General features: G+C 33.2%; 1 protein-coding gene across 1 annotated transcript; it reads left to right on the top strand.

Annotated features, from left to right (window-relative positions):
- Window positions 1-17,447: 17,447 nt before the first annotated feature.
- Window positions 17,448-21,074, top strand: LOC111893052 (phenylalanine ammonia-lyase). Its single transcript, XM_023889122.2, has 2 exons — window positions 17,448-17,958; window positions 19,166-21,074. The coding sequence occupies exons 1-2, from the start codon at window positions 17,573-17,575 to the stop codon at window positions 20,913-20,915; spliced, it is 2,136 nt and encodes a 711-aa protein (XP_023744890.1). The 5' UTR covers window positions 17,448-17,572; the 3' UTR covers window positions 20,916-21,074.
- Window positions 21,075-23,008: the final 1,934 nt, after the last annotated feature.

Raw genomic sequence — 23,008 nt, 5'->3', positions numbered from 1 at the left:
GTTTTTAAAATATTAGATTTAGTTATATTATATTTAAAACCTTCTAATTTAATGTGTCTTGAGATCCGACTTCTGCCAATAAAAGATTAAATGAATCAGATTCTGGCACCTACAATTGTAATACATAGAAATATGTTAGTTGGTCAACTGAAATATAAAAAACGAAATTTAATAAGTGTAATGTTTGTATTATTTTTCGTAAAAGAATGTTTCATGTTCGATGTTATTTTTTTTCCAATTCAACAATGATTGTATTATCAACAGTGAAGTTTGAGATGCATACCCATTAATTTATTCTTCAAATTATAATGTGAAATTTGAATTTGAACACCAACTTTTTATCGAAAAGTACATTCAAAGCAAATGGATAAATCTTCATATTACCCTCCTGAAAGTTAACAAAAAAATGGTTATAAAAATAGATAGACAAAAGGTAAAAAAAATTAGTTTTATATAAATGAAGTTAATATCGATAACCTCATTAAACTTTTGAAGCAACTCGTGTGTGGTTTTTTCAAGAAGATTCTTTGTGTCACGATCAAATAACGTACGCGACACCACACCGGTAAAGTCTTGTACTCGAATGTCGATTTTGAAACTAAATACATTGATATAAACAAATAGACTAATATAAAATTAGATAAGTTAACTAAAGAGTATAATAATATGTATAAAAGAATTATTGAAAAACTTAAAATAAAATATATGTATTTGTTCATGCAAGTTGAAGTGTAACAGTACAAAATTTCTTCATTTTGCTTTTGGTTCGTTCCACGAGTTTTGTCATCATACGTTAAAACGATTTTTATGGCTTTCTCTTGACAAACATAGGTCAGTAGATTAAAAAAATTAATATAAATGATATAATTTTGTTTCTATAACTAAATGAATGAAACTAATATACTTAAAATAGATTGATTAATTTTTTTCATGACGAAATACAGTAATAATAAGTAATAAGAACAAAGTAAATACAAGAAATTGTAGACAAAGAAGGAGAACAGGGTAAATAAAGAACCTAGAAAAAAATATTATAGAATAAGACCGTTGAAGAAGAACACTGTAAATCATATGACTCAATCCAAAATCGTAAGAAGAACAACTTCAATATAACCGTATATATAGGTTGTTTTTCAATAAGGAAATAATTATCTTCCAAAAAAAAATGGGATCCTAAAATATTATCTTTGAGATTTTCGGTTATTCATCTGGAAAAAAATGTTATCATTTATATTGAATCAAAATTTCAAATTAATTGACTTGCTTAATTAATGAGTTTTAAATTCAAAACCATTATCTCAAATTGATTTATTTTATGTGGATATACCGGGAGATAAATTATAAATAATATTGACTTTATTTTTTACTCTTAAATATTTTGCTAATTTAATAGGATTAGATTAGATTTTATAAGTTAATGACCAAATTATTGATATGTTTATTTAATGAGTTTTTTCAAAAAAAAATTAAATAAAAACTAAACGGGTTTGAATTTTGAAGTCAGAAGCTATAAATAAGAGAGTTAAATTAGGAACAATATTAATTAGATAAACTAATATCTTGTATATAAATAGAATGATATGCTCTAATTGATAATATAATTATTGAATTTAAATATTCTATAATTATTAAAGATTGTATAATTAAATGTAATTGTGTTTGAATTTTATTTGAAGAAGATTATGTCAGCAATCTAATCTAATGGTGGAAAACATAGGATTGAAATGCAATCAAGGGTACTGATTGCTTCATTGGTGAATTAAAAGTTCTCTTTTATTAATATTTAGATATTAGTTTTCTGATCTTTTATTTTTATAATTGTATATCTATGCTTAAAATAGAAAATATAGATAAAGCTATTTTATAAAATCTAATATAGATAAAGGATAAATTAGTAAGTTTTTTGGAAAAGCTTTTTAAAAAGGTTTATGATTGAAATGATAGGTTTTTTGTTAAATTAAAGTAGTGAAACGATGAATTAACAAAAATAAAAACTTTAAAAGAGTTAACCCACTAAACATTTAAGCATTCAATTGACATAACATAAGCATGACGTGCAATTGTTTCTTAAATTATCATGAACATTTGGCTATAACTTAAATCTTACCTTAGACTCTTGCATTATTTGGAAAAATTTCAGCTAAAAAAGAACAAACCAATATAAATTAAAGCATTCTGACATGCATAACAAAAAGGACTGCAAACTATATCTTATAATCCTCTAAAAGTAAAATTACTAGTTATCTAAAATATTTATTTAAAAAGTTATTTAATAATTTAAAATATCTATTATTAACGTCTAAATTATGTCTAATATCGATGTACTTTTTATTAAATATAACATTTTTTATTTTAAACCAAAATAATAACTAATTTTACATCTTTTTCTTACAGTCTAAGCAATAACATGTTTGCATGGTTATCATGTTCAATTTTTTTTGTACTTGAGCAAAATTGTTGACGTCATATATATATATATATATATATATATATATATATATATATATATATATATATATATATATATATATATATATAGATTTGACTGACATTTAACACTAATATCTAGTTTTTATTTTATTTATTATTATTAACTTATTTTCCTAGCAATAATCAAATTGAAACCGCATGTTTTCACCACTTACAACCATCGCCTTGGCCTAAAGCATACAAAACACACAACATCGAACCCAAATTTACATGGATACTTTACAAGTTACAGCAATACAGCCAAACTCACAAAACTGGAGATCTAAGCTCAAGAAACCAAAACCCTAACTTGAATCAGAAACAAATAATGAAACTAAAACCCACAAAAATTGAAACACTAACTTGAATCAAAACTATAAAAATAAATGCGTATGTGGGCATTGTTTTTCTAAACCAAGAGAATGAGTATATATACAAAACCCGACTCTCATTCAAGTACATGAAGTAAAACAATCAAGAATCCAAACTCCAAATTATCTTAAGCTAACAAAAACAATCCGAAATCCAAACCCACAAAGATATTCTAAAACACTTCTAAATACAAATCTGGTAAGAAGTGGATATGGTGTGTATGTGATGCTCGTAACTTTTGTGTTTCTTTTCATCTTCCATTTCGTTAGATGGGCATGTGTCATTTGAACATATAACTAAAAGTAAAAGTTATTTAATTATAGAAATTCCATGTCATCAAATACACATGTGGTGGTAGATGCTGTTAATAATGACATGACCAAAAGGTCCAAAACATATATCACTTTAACAATATCTGTCTCTTACCGGGTCATTAATTGTTTAAGTCGATAGAAATATGCAGGCTACTATTTTCTATTATAGATAAAAGAAACTAACCAAATGATTTTTAGCCCAACAATAGCTAGGGGTGTTCGTTTGGATGGATCAGTTTGATCCGATCCAATCAAGTGAATCCAAATTGATTTCGGTTTTCAAAACATGGATCCGAATAGTCCAAACTAAATTCAAATCCGATCCGATCCAATCCAATTACAATTCGGTTGGATCGGTTTTTATAATTCGGTTTTCAAAAACCGAGACATTTTAAAACGACATATAATTATAATATTACCCAACTTTACACAAGAAGCGAAAACAAATTATATAGTTGTGATTTGAAATTTATAAACAATAATAAGAAGATATATTATAGTTAAATATTTTATAGATATAAAACTTTCGAAAGAAAATGCATATTAATGTTTTTTTTATCGGGTGAAACGGTTTAAACCTATTTGAAAAAATAAATTACAAAATTAATAAATAACTATAGATATATATTATAAATACATAAATAATAAGTGTTTATTCGGTTTTTTTGGATTATTCGGTTCTTATTTTATAAACCAAAACCAATCTGAAATCCAAAATAATAATTCGGTTTTGTTGAAAACCAATCCAAAAATCCAAATATCCGAGACAATTCGGTTTTATCCAAATAGTGAACAACTCTAACAATAACATATGTTTTTATTTGAAGTTAAGGGTTTAAGTCTTGTGTGAGACATATGTGAAATTATGAGTATGTTAGATTTGTTGGTTCCGAAAAAAACTAATGCATTTTGTTTATTTGATAAGATAATAAAGTACATTGCTTTTTTAAGAAAACAACAAACAATTTTATTATAACTAGCAAGAAGGTAAGAGGTACAACTGAAGAAATATTTTAAAAAATGGAAAAAACATGAAAGAGATACAGTTCATTGGGTTATTTTAGATGTAAGATATGCATTCTTTGGGAGGGTCATTGCACCACTTAGTCCATCTAAACGAGCTCTTGTTCCTTTTCCTTGAGTTGCTCAAAAGGTGGGAGAGAATCTTGACCTTGTTTGCCAACCCAACATGATTTCTTGGAGTAGGATGTATGAACCTTGAGATTCTGCTAATTCCACAAAATCCAAATGACTACTAACATGACTGCTTCATGAGTCTCCACGAAGTTTTTGTTCACCACTGTCATTTTTTTAGATAAGCAGGTCTGGTAAATATGAAAGGACTAAAGATAGCCGCTTCCACCAAAAACCAACCTGTTGCCATACTTGATTGGACAGTTAAGACAAATGTGACTATTGATAGGTGCATTTTATGCACCTATTTTGCATGTTTATTTCCATCTTTTCATAGCATTCTACTTCATAATTCTTGCATTTAATTGATTATTTGGGCAATTGCATATTTCATCAAGAATGTCTGGTGCTTCACTATTTTTGATTTATTTTGCAGACAATAGGAAGCATGGAACTTGGAGTATGGAGCTTTGGAGCATGAAGAGAAGATGAAGCAGTCATACCATGGAGGAAAGCATGAAGACATAACCCGAGTCATTGTTGCTTGTCATCATAGAAAAGGACTACATTTGAAACGCGATTCTTGTCACATTGACATGGGTCGTGTTTGTCCTTTATCATCTTATATTTAAGCAACATGACTTGTGGTGAAGCTAGACTAAAGATGGAGCCAACATTGAAGACTTGTTAGATCTTTAATAAAAAGCATGGGCCATGCCAAAAACACATGGTCAAGACAAATGGCCATGCCAAAAACACATGGGCAAAAGGCTTGGCCATGCTAAAAACGCATGGCCTTATGACATGCACGTGAACTTTAAATTAAAACAGGAGAACTTCATTTGGAGAGAAGAGACGGTTTTTGGAGCAGTTTTTGGCGATCTTGGGTGATTTTGGGAGAATTCTTGGAGTGTTTTAGAAGACCTAATCATTGTAAACACTTTGGATTTCATTTTTGTAAGAATTAAACATTCCAATTCCATCTTTATTCTTGTTTGATTTGTTCTTAGCCATGTGTGGCTAAGAAACCCTGGTTTCTAGTTCTTATTCAAAACATGTTGATTGCTTACCTTGAAGCATATGATTTGATGTTTGATTTGTGATTCTATTCTTGTGATTATGTTTTTGTTTAAACTAGAATCCTTGAATTTGATTTATGTTTGATTGACCACTTTTATGAATTGAATTTTTGTGTAGTTAATTAACTTTTAGGGCACCTAATCGTTCTATTAAGTTAATAATTGGTAACAAGCAATAAGTTTTCTTATTGTAAAACATATATCACATGTTTTTACACTTCTGAGCGTATGAGAAGAAATGAACGTTGTTAGGAAGCTTGTACAAAACTTAATGCAGTTTTTAATACAATCTAAGAGCGTGTTTAGGTTGAATCAGTAAAGTTAGTTCTAGTCAAAGTGCTTGCTTTGGTTAGATAATTTGGCAAGCGAGAGGTATTAGAGCGTGTTAATACCTTTCAGTACCAACTTAGAATAGTAATCACAAATTACATCAAGTCACAATCAGGTTAAATGGAAACATTGAGAACTAGAAGTGGAAGCACTTTTACAATTTGTTTAAAAATCTATTTTATTTTGTGCATGCTTTTAAAGTAGATTGTTATTTAGTTATTTACTTTTGCAAAAAAAAAAACCTCCCCTTTGTGACCAAAGTACCTTGCGCAAAGAGGTATAGACTTTTATCCTGTTTCTCTGTGGTTCGACCCTGCTTGCCTTGTACTACTTTTTAGTGCATTAAAGCAGTGTATTTGGAGTCTGTTGTACCCCTATTATTTGTTCGGTTTGACACGCCTAACAAATTGGCGCCGTTATCGGGGACACGGTGTTACTAATTGTTTATGTCAAGAGTTTTGTGAGCAGGTACATCTCTACCAAAAAAAATAAAAAAAGTTCGGCTCAGAGATGAAGACTCTGTACATTAAAGACCGACTTTCTGAGCTAGCCCAGATCGTTATGATGATTGGAAATGACCAAAGTGTGTAGCCCACACCTATTCCTTATGATTTTTGCACTCAAAATGGACATCACGCCAACATGTGTCCATATTTACAAGGGGAATGGGAGGAAGTGCAGGAAAGGGGAAGCTACTATTGGCCCAACCAATGGAGTTATGATCAACCTCAACATGATCAATGGTGGGAAAGCAACCAATCTTGGGAAAATAACCAATACCAAAAACCATACCAAGCTTGGGGAAATGACCAATACCAACCAACTCCACAGTTCCAACAACCATATTTTGCACCTCCCCAACAAGCTAAAACTTCGAGAATGTCCTTGGAAGACATTGTGAAAATCATTGCCACTACTACCCAAATCTTTCAGGAAATAACCATAGCTAGCCTCAAAAGCTTAGAAGAACAAATTGCACAACTTGCTCAATCTGTGAGTATATTGGAAACTCAAGGAAAATTACCATCGCAGACTGAAGAGGACCCAAGGCATACCGTTTTTGCCATCACCTTGAATGATGGGAAAATTTTTGATGACCCAAGATTGCAATTTGAAAACCAGTAGGAGGAGGAAGAAGTAGAAATGGAGAAGGTTGTCAAGGAAGAAGTAGAATAGAGAAGGATGACATGGATGTTGTAAAGGATGTATTGGAGGTTGAAGAAAAAGAGACCGTGCCACCCACTACCAATGAGAAAATCATATCACTGGTAGACCAACTACTAGAGTCAGAAACGATAAATCTGTGGGACCCTTTAAAGGATACATATCCCGAGAAGGAAGACACCCAATCAGTCATCAACTCAACCACCTTATCAAACAAAGAAGAGTCAATTACTTTATTGGACAAGTATAGGAAAGGGGTCAGTTAGATGATTGTTATCATCAAGGGTCTAAGTCCAGTATGGTTCCCAAGCAAAAAGAAAGTCAGGTACAAGATAAATGGCCAATTTGAGGAAATATTAAGAAGTTCATTGAGTTGGAAAGCCCCAATATTCAAAGAATAACATATTCCAAGGAACAAGTCGAGCCAAAGACATGAAACAAGTGTGGCTAACCGAGAGGCAACTCAGGGAGTATTTTCTTTCCATTCTTCTTTTATTTACTGTATTTTGTTGTGTCGCAATGTTTTTGAGTCTTTTTAGAGTTCCAAAAAAAACTAAAAGATTGAGTGAGTCATGTTAAAAAAAATGTTTTTGTGTGGTTAAAAAATGTGATTTTTGTGGTTAACAGAGAAGAAAAGTATGGGCATGTGAAATTGGCATGGGCAAGACTCAAAAACACATCGCCTAACTTTTTAGACCGTGCTTGGCTTTCGAGGTTTTCAAGATTTTTTTTCACGGCCTATTGTTAAAAACGCATGGGCTGAAGCCAAAACTCAGGGGCCATGCTAAAAACGCATGGGCAAAACTTGAAATCACACGGCCTACCTTTGGACCGTGTGTTGTCGACATAACTCCCCCATCTCAAAAAACAAACGCGCGGACCATGCAAAAAATCACATGGGCCATGCAAAAACCACACAGACCATGCTTAATTCGCACGAGCATCTCTTGCTTTAGACGTGCATTTTTTGAAAAAAAAAATAAAAAAAACTTCTATCTTTCAAATAGTCGTGCGTCTCCTCCCCTCTATCATTATTTGATCGAGAACCCTCCAAACTCTAGTTTAGGGTTTGATTTCTTTCAATTAATCCGAGATTAAGGCACAAATGTATGTTGTTTTAAGTTCCTAACTTCATCTCCTTCATCATCTAGGCCGAATTCTCCTGGTAGAAGTGTAAAATCGGAATTCTCTTCATAAACCCTAGTTTTTGATTTGTAAAGTTTGAATTGATTCTTGTATTAAGTTTCAAAATTCTTATATAGGGTTTCAAGAGCAAGCTTGAGGAGGTGTTTTGGAAGGAAGACTGGAAGCTTTCATCTCTGATTGTGCATTCAACCATTGATGTGTTCAAGCTTTTCTTGAGGTTGAAGATGAAGTGAAAAAGTCAAGCACACATCACAAATTCAAGCATTTGACTGGTACATTCCTTCCATATCCCAAGTTTGATGCATGAATCCTAAGATTGTTTGACAGGAATTATTGAAAATTCGTTCATATGCTCTATATAGTTATATATTCGTGGTCAGTAGGTTGCCTTACCCTCTCCGAGCATCGAGGACGATGCTAAATCTTAAGCTTGGGGAGGGGTCTTTGTACATTAGGTTCTAGTTTCCACATGCATTTCATAAAAAAAAAACAACAAAATAATAATAATAATAATAATAATAATAATAATAATAATAATAATAAATAATGTTTTTTCATGCATTCATTTCAAAGCATTAAAAAAATCAATCTAAAGGAACCTAATCTTCTTGAATCAGTTGAAGTGGTAAATTAGTCGTGGCTTGAGATTAGAACTTGTTCGTTTTTAATTAAATATCTTGAAGCAATCTAATCACACGCGAACACGTCTCCGAAGCTACTCGTGCAAAACAAAAAATGATAAGGTCGTCAACACCGAGACATAACGACAGATATAGTTTAGCCCGTGGAACACACGACCGGTCTTATGAGCATTAAGTGTTCATTCATATCCAAACTCCAAATTCAAAAGAGCCATAAAAAGAAAATAAATTTCAGTGACTCGAATTCTTCAGCGCTCTAAAAAGTCTTTTCTACCTATTCCCTTTTAAATACCCTGCTTGGGGACATTGTTTCCAACTATACTTACGGGTCTTTGCGCATTTACATCAGTCCCCCGAAAAATGTCTTAGAAGTCTCTCATGGTAATAGACTGTGAGATATCCCAACAATAGAAAGAGTCAAGGACAAAAATATAAGGAAATAAGCCTAGCAAACAAATTAAAAAAAATTAAAAAATAAATAAATAAATAAAATATTATTAAGTTAATCTGTGACCTTTGGGACTCGAATAAGTAAACCCCGAGGGGTGTTCTACACCTAATTGCATAAAGTTGAATTGTTTGGGACTAATTAGGTTGAAATTTCGATACACGATTTCCATAGAAAGTCATGAACTTAATAATAACAATATATATATATATATATATATATATGTGTGTGTGTGTGTGTGTGTGTGTGTGTTTAGATATTCAAATAAAGCTAACCTATGGCCTTTGAGGTTTGGGCAAGTAAACCCAAGGGATCTCTTTAAATCTAGCACACCAAGGTCATCTGGTCTAGATGTTTTCGTTGGAAGCCCGCTACATGGATTTCAAAGATACCCATGAGCTTTATTTGTAGGAAAATATAATTAGATAGTTTATATATATTTATGTTTATAGTTTAATTGAATAATATTTGTTAGGAAATATGATTGGATGCCAAAAGATTCCTTTGGACTTGGACTTGAACTTATGACATTGAGACTGACTGTAACTACTTTGACTGGTGTAAGTGATTTGAAACATGTAACCAATCTGGGTAAATATTAGGGAATTTTTAGAAAATATTTTTTAGAAAAAGATTGTTGTTAATCAACAAATAGCTGGATTCGATCACTGTCATGCTTTGTAAAACGAAAATGATTGAGCATTTTTGTCATAACATGTTTTCAAGAGAGTAAGACCATATATTTGTTCCATGTGCTAACCCAATACCTGTAAAAGTGAACAAGTGTTGTAACTTTTGATTTTTTTTTAGTTGTGTTAGGGAGTGGCAAAAAATCCTATTTTAAATGTTATATATCTTTGTGGGGTTAATGCCAAGTTATCTCAAGGCACGACAAGTACACCTTCGACTGTATGACATAATGAGTTAATTGGATTGAATCTGTTCATTTGGTTTTGTTTATTGCATTAATGTTTGAAAAAAATCTTTTTGTACATATGTTATTTTCATTAGTTTTTCTTTTATTTCATGCATTCACTCTTAATTCCATTTCGACCTTTTCGTTCCTTCCATTCTTTTCATCTTAGTTTCTTTTTAGTCACCAATCGTCTTCTCTAGGGTGATTCTTAATTTTGTTCTTTCTTGAGGACAAGAAAGGTCTAAGCTTGGGGAGGTTTGATAGGTGCATTTTATGCACCTATTTTGCATGTTTATTTCCGTCTTTTCATAACATTCTACTTCATAATTCTTGCATTTAGTTGATTATTTGGGCAATTGCATATTTTATCAAGAATGTCTGGTGCTTCACTATTTTTGATTTATTTTGCAGACAATAGGAAGCATGGAACTTGGAGTATGGAGCTTTGGAGCATGAAGAGAAGATGAAGCAGTCATACCATGGAGGAAAACATGAAGACATAACCCGAGTCATTGTTGCTTGTCATCATAGCAAATGACTACATTTGAAACGCGGTTCTTGTCACACCGACATGGGTCGTGTTTGTCCTTTTTCATCTTATATTTAAGCAACATGACTCGTGGTGAAGCTAGACTGAATGATATTGCCATATTTATACAAAGTTTTAGGCAATATTGATCTACATTTTATTTAATATTTTGGTTGTTTACGTAGAATTAGGGTACTTATGAGGATAAAATGTTATTTGCAGCCAAAATAAAACATTTTAGAAGGAAGGGACCAAAAATGACAATGCTTGGAACTTTGGGGGACTTGAAGAAAAGATGAACGAAAAAACACCCAAAAAGATGTACTCACGACGTGAACAGTTGACGGTTCACGACGTGAGTAAAGAGAGTTAGAAGATAAGCATCCAGGTGAAGGAATCCTTGCCGATCACGATTACCTCGAGTTCACGACGTGAGACTTAAATTCTCACGACGTGAACAGTAAATTTGAAGATATTATAAATACCTTTGCCCATTACGATTTGAGGGACTTTTTGTCTGGCTTAGAAGGGTTCCTGGAGACGAAATTCAGAGGAAAAGAAGATCTGAAAGCTGGTTCTAACACCAAGGAAGAAGAAGTTCATAAATTGGTTTATAGATTGGTACACTTAAGCATGTCTTTGATTATAGTTTTTGTTTATTTAACTGTTAGTATGTCCAGCTAAATCTAGCTGCTTCTGTTAGCTAGATGAAGCTGGAACTCATGGTTTTAATGCATTATATTTGACTTTACTTGTTGGTGATATGCTTGTGTTGATTGATTTTACCTAGCATGCTTTAATTAATTATTTGATTACTTTAAATTCTTGTTCTGTGTAGTTATTGAACACAAATCTGCATGAATCTTAATACCTAATAATATAGTGAACACTAGTTTATTAGAGCTAAGATCAAACCAATCTTAGATAAGTAATTAAATCATTGAATTAAACTGTGTTAGAGAACTCATATTATGACTGTAATTGTGTTTTGATTAATCAATCTTTCATGGCTCCATATTTAATAATTGATTCTGTTTTAACTATTGTGTGACCATAAATAGATTTACATGAATTGATTAATAATTAGTAGATTTAGAACTAAATTGCTAATACTTCTTTAATTGATAACGAGCAGTAATAGTCATAGCTAATGTATAACCATTGAGTGAAAGCGGATTCGAACTAACAGAAGTGCTTTGTCTATTGATTGAGTTTTTGTTAAAGAATTAAGTTCATCTAAACTTGCAAAATTAGATAGAAAAAGCCTTTTCTTTGTTAGTAATTAGGTTAGTTTAGTAGTAAATAAATTAATTAGTCAACACCATTCCCTGTGATCGAAACCCGACTTACCTAAACTATTCTATAATTCGACTAGGTACACTGTCTAGGTGCATTTAGTTAGTTAAGTTAGTTAGGTTATAAATTATAAAATTAGTGGGTACTTTTGTGCACATCACTGAAGATGGAGCCAACATTGAAGAATTATTAGATCTTTAGTAAAAAGCATGGGCCATGCCAAAAACACATGGGCAAAAGGCATGGCCATGCTAAAAACGCATGGCCTTATGACATGCACGTGAACTTTAAATTAAAACAGGAGAACCTCATTTGGAGAAAAGAGACGGTTTTGGAGCAGTTTTTGGCGATCTTGGGTGATTTTGGGAGAATTCTTGGAGTTTTTGAGAAAACCTAATCATTGTAAACACTTTGGATTTCATTTTTGTAAGAATTAAACATTCCAATTCCATCTTTATTCTTGTTTGATTTGTTCTTAGCCATGTGTGGCTAAGAAACCCTAGTTTCTAATTCTTGTTCAAAACATGTTGATTGCTTGACTTGAAGCATATGATTTGATGTTTGATTTGTGATTCTATTCTTGTGATTATGTTTTTGTTTAAACTAGAATCCTTGAATTTGATTTGTGTTTGATTGGCCACTTTCATGAATTGAATTTTTGTGTAGTTAATTAACTATTAGGGCATCTAATCGTTCTATTAAGTTAATAATTGGTAACAAGCAATAAGTTTTCTTATTGTAAAACATATATCACATGTTTTCACATTTTCGAGCATATGAGAAGAAATGAAGATTGTTAGGAAGCTTGTACAAAACTTAATGCAGTTTTCAATACAATCTAAGAGCATGTTTTGGTTGAATTAGTAAAGTTTGTTCTAGTCAAAGAGCGTGCTTTGGTTAGATAATTTGGCAAGAGAGAGGTATCAGAGCGTGTTAATACCTTTCAGTACCAACTTAGAATAGTAATCACAAATTACATCAAGTCACAATCAGGTTAAATGGCAACATTGAGAATTAGAACTGGAAGCACTTTTACAATTTGTTTAAAAATCTATTTTATTTTGTGCATGCTTTTAAAGTAGATTGTTATTTAGTTATGTACTTTTGCAAACAAACCCCCTCCCCCCTTTGTGACCAAAGTACCTTGCGCAAAGAGGTATAGACTTTTATCCCGTTTCTCTGTGGTTCGACCCTGCTTGCCTTATACTACTTTTTAGTGCATTAAAGCAGTGTATTTGGAGTCTGTTGTACCCCTATTTTTTGTTGGGTTTGACACGCCTAACAACTATCGTCTTCTGAAGTTTTGTTACATAGTTTACAAACTGTTGAGACGCCAGTTCTAATCATAGCCATATTAATCCATAACTGCTTGTCTTCTATGGGTGATTTTCCACACTAGAATATTGAGTTTCCCTGATACTAGTTTATTCCATGTCCATGAACAATTAGTTTAGACAAGGTGATTTTGTAAGCACATACCCAATAGGAGGAGAAAAATCAGTGCCCTAAGTTCTCCAAGGACCGATCTAACAATTAGCACCATCTGAACTTGTACAATAGACAAAAAAGTTTTGAAATTCCAAATTCTCTTTGTATAAAACTAGGTGAGGGTTGGGAATCGTCCCCGAACAACCCCAATGTCTTTTTGTGGATGTTGGAGCATTGAATCCACGATGCACCTCGTAAATAGACACGGTCAAAGATAACTATGTATTTAAATTATTGACTCGAAGTCTCCAACACCACTTGCCTAGGAGTGCAATGTTTTGTGTTCAAAGGTTGCCAATGCCTAATATGTGACACAATCAATAAGGGATACAATTTTATCCCAAGATATTCACTTCCTATTCTCCAAGTGACCTCCCCAAAAGAACCATATTATGGTCTTTTCAGGTTGTTTAATGACATTAACGAGAGATTTGTATACTAAAAAGAAATATGAACCGAGATTCCCAAGTACCGACTTACACAAGGTCATCTGGACATTGAATTAGATGGTGGAAGCCTTCCATTTAGATAGGTTGGCAAAAAATTATCAATCAAAAGAGCCCAGTGAAGTGTTCTATCCATTAACACACCCGCCAGAAGACTTAAGTATGTGAACGGAAAGGAACTGATAAATAATCAATACGGCTAGCCAATAAATCAAATTTCAAGTTTAAGTCACCAAAACCAGTTATTTTACTTTTACTCAAATTAACTTTAAGGTTATATGATAGTTTGAAATATCATTAGATTTCGATTAGATTCCTCATATAGTTCGGAGACCAAGAACCTAAAAAAATTACATTGTCGGCATACAAGAGGTGGGAGATCTCGGGCTTGTTATTAAGTAATTGGATACCTCTAGTAACATTTTTATCTTTTGGCTCCTTCATTACTACATGCAATGCTTTGGTACACCCTGCCTAACACCTCTATTTATGGGGAGCTCCATTGTGGAATATTCGTTAATTGAAATTAAAGTCCAAACCAACATGAAAGGACAGTGTGTCCAACAACGTGTTGGTGATTTTAGTGTCACTAGACATTTTAGGTAATTGAAACTAACATGTGAGCTAAGGGCTTATTATTTGTACTATATATTAGGGTAAATTACACGAATGGTCCCTGTGGTTTGGGGTAATCTATGTAGTTGCTCCCTAAGAAGAATTTTTAACTCCGACGGTCTCTATTGTTTGGTTTTGTTGCGTCTTTATTCCCTACCACTCTTAAAAAGACTGTTCTGCCCTTACTGTTATTTTTTTATATTTTAAATTCATTTTAATAATTATTTCTTATTTTCACTAGTTATATTATTATTATTATTGTTGTAAAACATAATCAGATTACCTATTCCTTCAATCCAACCCACCCACTCACTCCTCCTCCCGTTCACCGTTTTCTTCTGGTAATCCTCCACCCAACCATCAACCTATTTGTCTTCTTCAACAAGATCGTCATAGAACCTCCACTCAAAATAAATGTCAAAGAAATTAGGAAAAGAAACCAACAGATCTAAAGGAAATTTGAAATCAAACCCGAAGAAAATTATTGGAGAAATCAGATTAGGAAAACCTTACAGAAACCAGATCGCCGGAGAAGGTGGAGGAAGCCGAAGAAACCAGAAAGTCCGATGATTTGTCCTTCTATTTTAGCCTCACCCTCGTCGCTCATCCCACCCATTTATTCCTTACTATCGACACTTTATATCAAAAACCCTAACAACCTTCTCTTCCGATTGAAACTGATGATTCATAAGGTGAGGGCACCACTGAAACCCCCCTTTGAAATCGTTGGTGCTTGAAGTGAACTAGAGCCACCCCAACCATTAAATCAGATTTTGATATTCATTTGGTTTTGATTTTCATCTTGATCGTTTGATTTTATTTTGATTATCATCAAACCCAGCTTCTATTAACATCAATTTTGGTTTTCATTTCCTTCGGGTTTGATATTCATTTTCATAGGTTTGACTTTGATATTCATCATATTTAGTTTTGATTTTGATTTCAAGTATGAATTTTGGTTTTGGTTTCATTTACCTTGTTAGGTTTGTCGGAGATGAAATGGATGAAGTATCATAGATCTTTTAAAATAGAAGGAAGAAGACGAGTTGGTTGTGTTGGTCTGCTACCTGCCTTTTTTCCAAGCGACAGAGGATTGTAGTGGTTATCGGAGGAGTTGTGGAGGTTGTTGGAAGCTGTGTCTAGGACTGTAGAGGTTGTCGGAGAGCTGGGTGGGTATTTTTTTATTTTAGAATTATAAATGATAAATAATAAACAATAAATAAACGAATTAAAAAAGAAATTAATAAGGATAAAAAAGTCATTTTAGGTCAAATAGGGACTAACGACGCAATAAAACCAAACAATAGGGACCTTCTGAGTTAAAAATTCTTCTTAGGGACCAACTACGCAGATTACCCCAAACCATAGGGACCATTCGTGTAATTTACCCTATATATTATATGTTCGGTGAATGCGGAGTGCATGTTTGTATAAGATCGAATTATAAGGCGGTACGACACATTGGCGGGGGTTAAGGGGGTAGCGCCCCTTGTAGGGTCCAAGGTGCGGCGCACCTAGCGGGGTCCAAGGGGCAGAGCCCCTGGCGGTGGTTCCAGTAAATCTTGTCTGTTTTAGAAACCATTGATTAACCCATTAAATTCGAAATTCTCCAAACTAATTTAGAAGATAAAAACATTAATCTGCCATTTATGTATAAGGCTCTCTTTTGAGCCGTATAAAACCCTTCTCAACTCTCTTCTTCTAAAACAAATACTTAGAACCAATGTTTTAAAACCCGGTTTTTTAGTTGAACCAGAATGATGACCGGTTTCCGGTACAACCGGTTTAACCGGTTCGACCGCTGATTTTTTTGTTACATATAGTCCCTTTACTTTGATTTTGTACATATTAGGCCCAAAATAGAAAATTTTAGCCATGACCCCCTATTCACCGATTTTTATACATATTATACTTCCACCCCCCCCCCCCCCCCTCCCAAAAAAAAAAAATCAAATGTTGAAGCTCCGCCCCTGTTCTCGTATTTTCGTACACATACCTACATACACAAATCAAGAATATGATGTCCACAAGTTTAAACATTAAAATACACATGAAAACAAATTGTAGATCATTCTAAGCACATTAAAATAACCCATAGCCATAAGTTTTACATCAATCCATGTGCATTAAAAAGCAAATAAAGTCCTAGATGAATATATAAATGTATCAAAAAACTTCATAATATTTATCATATGCTTTTATTCAAAAACTTTTAATAAATATAAAAAAACTACCAAAGTTTATTATGCAAAAGGTTTTGATTCCATATATTTTTATTTAATTTAACCGGTTGAACCGGTTCAACCGGATTTTTGTAAAAACCGGCCGGTTCAATCCGGTTCAGAAATAGACATAAAACCGGTGATAGTTGAACCGTTCACTTTCCCGATTCCCGGTCCAACCGGCCGATTAAAACCCGTTTTTAAAACATTGCTTAGAACTCTCTTGCCAATTGGTTTGTGTTTCTATACCTAGATATACAAATGGCATTTTAGATTATCCTAAACTGAATTTCTTGTAACCTATGCATAAGGTGGAAATATCATTTGAAAAACGAACGTACCCAATCCATAAGGAATCTATTTTTCCACCGTTACCCTAATATTATTATCCCTCAACAGAAGGCAAACCTGGATTTCATTTGGTTGTTATCAGGTGTCGAAACTCAACTCATATTGTCGAAACCATTTTTGGAGCCCACTTTAAAAAGTACATTACTATTTAACATAATTCATCCCATAATAATTTCTATGTTCTTAATTATTAAAACCAAATAAAAGAAATATATGTATAAACTCACCTACTACCACTAGCATGCTACGTTTACTCGTTTAGTGCATTGAATGAGAAACACCCACTAGTTAGTCCGGTCCAGCATGCCCACGTCAGCACCATCTACACCATTGATCAAATCTCACAAAATCCGACGGCTGACATTTAACGCTCTAACCAACCTACCACCTTCCATCTCTTCTTCCCTTTCGTTTCCACCTACCTACCAATCCCCCGTTATTCACACACCCACCTCCTCTTCTATATAACCTCCAACCCCCGCCACCCAATAACTCAGCAATCTGATCAATACCCATTCACGCACAAAGAGTGTGAGTCTAGTGTGTGAAGAAGTACACAATTAGATTGTTCTTGTTTCTTTGATCTATAGTCTACAATCTGTATAAATAATAATGGAGAACGGTAATCACGTTAATGGAGTCGTTAATGAGTTGTGCATCAAGGATCCATTGAACTGGGGAGTTGCAGCGGAGGCGTTGACCGGAAGTCACCTTGATGAGGTGAAGAAGATGGTTGCGGAGTTCAGAAAGCCGGTGGTGAAGCTCGGAGGAGAGACGCTTACAGTTTCTCAGGTGGCGGGGATCGCAGCTGCTAATGACAGTGACACCGTGAAGGTGGAGCTGTCGGAAGCCGCGAGGGCTGGAGTTAAGGCGAGTAGTGATTGGGTTATGGAGAGCATGAATAAAGGAACTGATAGTTATGGTGTCACCACCGGCTTCGGCGCCACCTCTCACCGGAGAACTAAGCAAGGCGGTGCTTTACAGAAGGAGCTCATTAGGTAATTTAATATTAATACTAATGACATTATAATCTCCATTATAATATATTAAAATTCTAAGTCTGAAACATAGAGATTTTATATATATTTTTTATGAGATCTATGGTTTATAATATTATTTGAATTAATCTTTGATCAAAAAAGAAAGTAGAAGATCTATGTTTTTTTTTTCATTATTATTTCAATATAGTTGTAAGTAATTAACTAAATTACATGTTAGTTACAATTGACTTCTGAAAATATAGTTAACTTTTTTTTTGGAATAAAATACCAAATTTGGATCCACGAGTCTCACATGGAAGAACAATAAATATTGGCGGCACACCCGTTAATGGAGATCTGAGTTTAATTTTTTTTAATATATAAAAATTAAACAAAAAAAATTAATATATTTTTTGTTAAAACAAGAAATGGATCCATAAATATTAGGTTTTGATAAGTGATAATTCAATAAGATCTCAATTAGATCTCATTATTTTAATGTTTATTTAATGTAACAGATAAAATCACTTTTTAATGATAATTGGTTTGCTACAAAAAGAATGTACTCAAAAAAGTGAAAAATTGGCAAGCATAAAGAATTTGAATAAAATATATTTTTCATTTGGTATTTGTATTCTTATACTTTATTTAAAAACACTTCTTTTTTAATTATAATATTTTCATAATTTGACAGAAAAAAAAAGTCAAATCACTCTTTTGTTACATATAAGCTTTTAGTCTCAGTTGTTTTCAGAAATGCAATATTTTGTCATAATAAATTGTTTTAAAGTTTTTTTATTTATTAAAAAATTATGAAATATGAATCAAATTGTTTGTAATCTAGTAAACTATTCTCACTACATGTATAATCTATCATATATTTTAAATATATGGTCATAGGTTGAAGATATATATATATATATTATATTTTTCATCAGATCCAATAAGTATAATGTTAAAAAAATAGTTCCATTAGTTAACCCCATGTTGCAAAATTAATGTAAGTACGAATAAGGGTAACAGGTTAGGTATGCATAATCGGGAAATAGGACATCAATTCATTTTTTAAAATAAATCTGATGATATAAATAATCAATAAAAATATAAAGTTATTGGTGTTAGGTAAAGACCTAAAGTATTTTTTTTATTTTTTTATTTTAGATTATCACTAAAAAGTATAATACATTTTGTTCTAACAAATTAAGCTCTTTTATTTGTATTACAGATTTTTGAACGCCGGAATATTCGGCAATGGAACGGAAACAAGCCACACACTTCCACATTCAGCCACCAGAGCCGCCATGATCGTCAGAATCAACACCCTCCTCCAGGGTTACTCCGGCATCCGATTCGAGATCTTGGAAGCCATCACCAAGTTCCTTAACAACAACATCACCCCTTGTTTACCCCTCCGTGGAACCATCACCGCCTCCGGTGACCTTGTCCCATTATCATACATCGCCGGCCTCTTAACCGGCCGCCCCAACTCCAAAGCCGTTGGCCCCACCGGAGAAGTCCTCAATGCCGAAAAGGCCTTCGCTGCAGCCGGAGTTGAAGGTGGGTTCTTCGAGTTACAGCCGAAAGAAGGGCTAGCACTTGTTAACGGCACCGCCGTGGGGTCCGGGATGGCTTCCATGGTTCTATTTGATGCTAATGTACTTGCGTTGTTGTCGGAAGTGTTATCGGCGATCTTCGCTGAGGTTATGCAAGGGAAGCCGGAGTTTACCGATCACTTGACACACAAATTGAAGCATCACCCTGGTCAAATCGAGGCGGCGGCGATCATGGAGTATATTTTGGACGGAAGCGATTACGTCAAGGCGGCGCAAAAGGTCCACGAAATGGACCCGTTACAGAAACCAAAACAAGATCGTTATGCTCTCCGTACATCTCCCCAATGGCTCGGACCTCAAATCGAAGTAATCCGATCATCAACCAAAATGATCGAGAGGGAAATCAATTCCGTCAACGACAACCCATTGATCGACGTTTCCAGAAACAAAGCTTTACACGGTGGTAACTTCCAAGGAACCCCAATCGGAGTTTCCATGGACAACACCCGTCTCGCCATTGCTGCAATCGGAAAACTCATGTTCGCTCAATTTTCTGAGCTGGTTAACGATTTCTACAACAATGGATTACCATCGAATCTCTCCGGTGGACGTAACCCTAGTTTGGACTACGGGTTCAAAGGTGGAGAAATCGCCATGGCTTCTTACTGTTCTGAGCTTCAGTTTCTCGCAAATCCAGTCACCAACCATGTTCAAAGCGCCGAACAACACAATCAAGACGTTAATTCTCTCGGATTAATTTCAGCGAGGAAAACCGCAGAAGCAGTCGACATCTTAAAACTCATGTCGTCGACATACTTAGTCGCTCTATGCCAATCCATCGATTTACGCCATTTGGAAGAGAACATGAAATCGACAGTGAAGAACACCGTAAGCCAAGTCGCGAAAAAGGTCCTCACCATGGGCGTCAACGGCGAGCTCCACCCGTCGAGATTCTGCGAGAAAGATCTCCTCCGTGTTGTTGATCGTGAATACGTCTTCGCTTACATCGACGACGTTTGCAGCGGCACATACCCATTAATGCAGAAGCTCCGACAGGTTCTGGTCGACCACGCTCTAAACAACGGCGAAACGGAGAAGAACACTAACACCTCCATCTTCCAAAAGATCGCTACCTTCGAAGAAGAATTGAAAGTCCTGTTACCGAAAGAAGTTGAAGGTGTTAGAATCGCTTATGAGAATGATACATTGTCGATTCCAAACAGGATTAAAGCTTGCAGATCGTACCCGTTGTATAGGTTTGTAAGGGAGGAGCTCGGCGGAGGGTTTTTGACCGGAGAAAAGGTGACGTCGCCGGGAGAGGAGTTCGACAGGGTGTTCACGGCGATGTGCAAAGGTCAAATTATTGATCCGTTGTTGGAGTGTCTTGGAGGGTGGAATGGGGAACCTCTTCCAATATGTTAGGAAAGTGAGTGTGAAACCGTTTGAATTGTATTTGTAATATTCTGTTTTTTTTTTTTTTTTTTTAAATTTTATTTGCATTTAATATCTCATCAAAGACTTCCACTTTCAAGTGTGGTGTATGTGGTTGTAAATCATATATATTAACTTATTATTTTTGCCTCTTGTTTTTCATTATTTTGGGGAAATAATTATAACAAATTGATTTTTTTTTTTTAAATGGGCAGAAGAATTTATATTAAAAAACTAATAGATATTAGAAAAAACATTACAAGAAAAACAATTAAATTCTACTTTTAAAGTAACCTTAATTAAGTTTAAGTTTTTGCTTTTACACTAAAAGCCAAAAATACAATTGTGTAATAGTATTTTTTTTTTAATAAAAATGTTTTCTTTCATGTAGAAGATTGAAAAAAAGTAGCATTTAGAAATTTCCAAAAAAAAAACCAAAGTCATTTGAATGGCCACTTCCAAACCTTATGTAGTAGCATTACCAATGTGTTAATTTTCTGACCATGACAAAAGATTGAATATAATAATGAAATATATTCTTTATGTCCTACCATAACATAATCGGGTTTCATAATAATGAAATTCAGATTATTTGTGACCCACCATAACATAATCGGGTTCCATAATAATGAAATTTTTATTATTTATGCCTCACCATAACATAATCGAGTTCCATATGTCGATTGCTAAGTGACAATATATAAATATATGTTTTGCTTTCTACATCCAAGCCACACAAATGTCATAAGAGGAAATCAACATACACTAACTCTTCTTTGTAAAGTATCTATTCAAGAGAACTCGTCAAATTTAAAATGTCAACTTTTAAAATGTTAACTTTGAGGAGAAGAAGGGTACTTCTCTTAGTGGCAAGATTAGTAACCTATACAGAACTGCTCTAAATAATTTGTCTCGTGGAAGAAACCAAGTAATTTCACCTCAACTCCAACTCCCAATTATATATATATATATATATATATATATATATATATATATATATATATATATATATATATATATATATATATATATATATATATATATATATATATATATTAGGCTTTGGGAATATATGGCTGTTATGTACCTAATATTAGGTATATAACCATAAAAAACTACATCGTTTTAACAAAATGCGATCAAATCTCTCTTCCATCTTTCTTGTATTCTCTATTAGACTAGATGATAGGCTTTATACATATTTTTATTTAGTTTTAAATATTTAATTTTGCAACACAAACCATGTATAAAAATACATTATCAACTACCTATAAATCTTCATATTCAAATTTAATATAGAAAACTATAATGAAATATTGAAATTGTTCATTAAAAACTCAATAAACTTCTTCCCACAATATATCAAAAAGAACCATGCAAGTATATATATGGTAGGTGTCAAAGAAAGTTATGAAGCCTACTAGAGATCTAATATAAACGACACATTCGAAATACATATATGATGGAGATAAATTATGAAATCAGAAATAGGATGAGCTCAAAAGCAATGAGAAGAAGCTAAAAATGAAGAAAAATGTGTTTTTTAATTACAATGAAGTCAATTTTGATGGTTCTATACCTAATATTACATACATGACAGTCACATATTCACTTTTCCATATATATATATATATATATATATATATATATATATATATATATATATATATATCTATATATATATATATATATATATATATATATATATATATATATATATATGATCGTAAAAGACGATGGAATCATTAATGACCTTGAATCTATCACAATGTTTGGTTTCAACTTTTCCATGATAATGTCTATGAAAATAAAGATGTTACACTCTAAACTACAATGATCTTTAACTGAAACAATTTTCTTAGTTTCCAGCATACAGTTGAGGGAAATGACTTTTAAAATTTGAGTCACCAACCCAACATGTTCTCAAAAACGTGTTGAGTATCCCATACCCATATTTTCCCTTAAAGAAACTACAAATATCAAAACGTGTATCGAGTAACTGATCGTCGATCTAATAATGTTCGACCCAGGGTCGCAACCTCCACCTCCCAAACTGTAACCCATAAACCTTGTATGAACCATAT

The sequence above is a fragment of the Lactuca sativa genome, chromosome 6 (assembly GCF_002870075.4).
Source record: "Lactuca sativa cultivar Salinas chromosome 6, Lsat_Salinas_v11, whole genome shotgun sequence".
Taxonomy (NCBI): Eukaryota; Viridiplantae; Streptophyta; class Magnoliopsida; order Asterales; family Asteraceae; genus Lactuca; species Lactuca sativa.
Note: the sequence above shows the minus strand (reverse complement) of the source record. Positions and strands in the feature narration are given on the sequence as shown.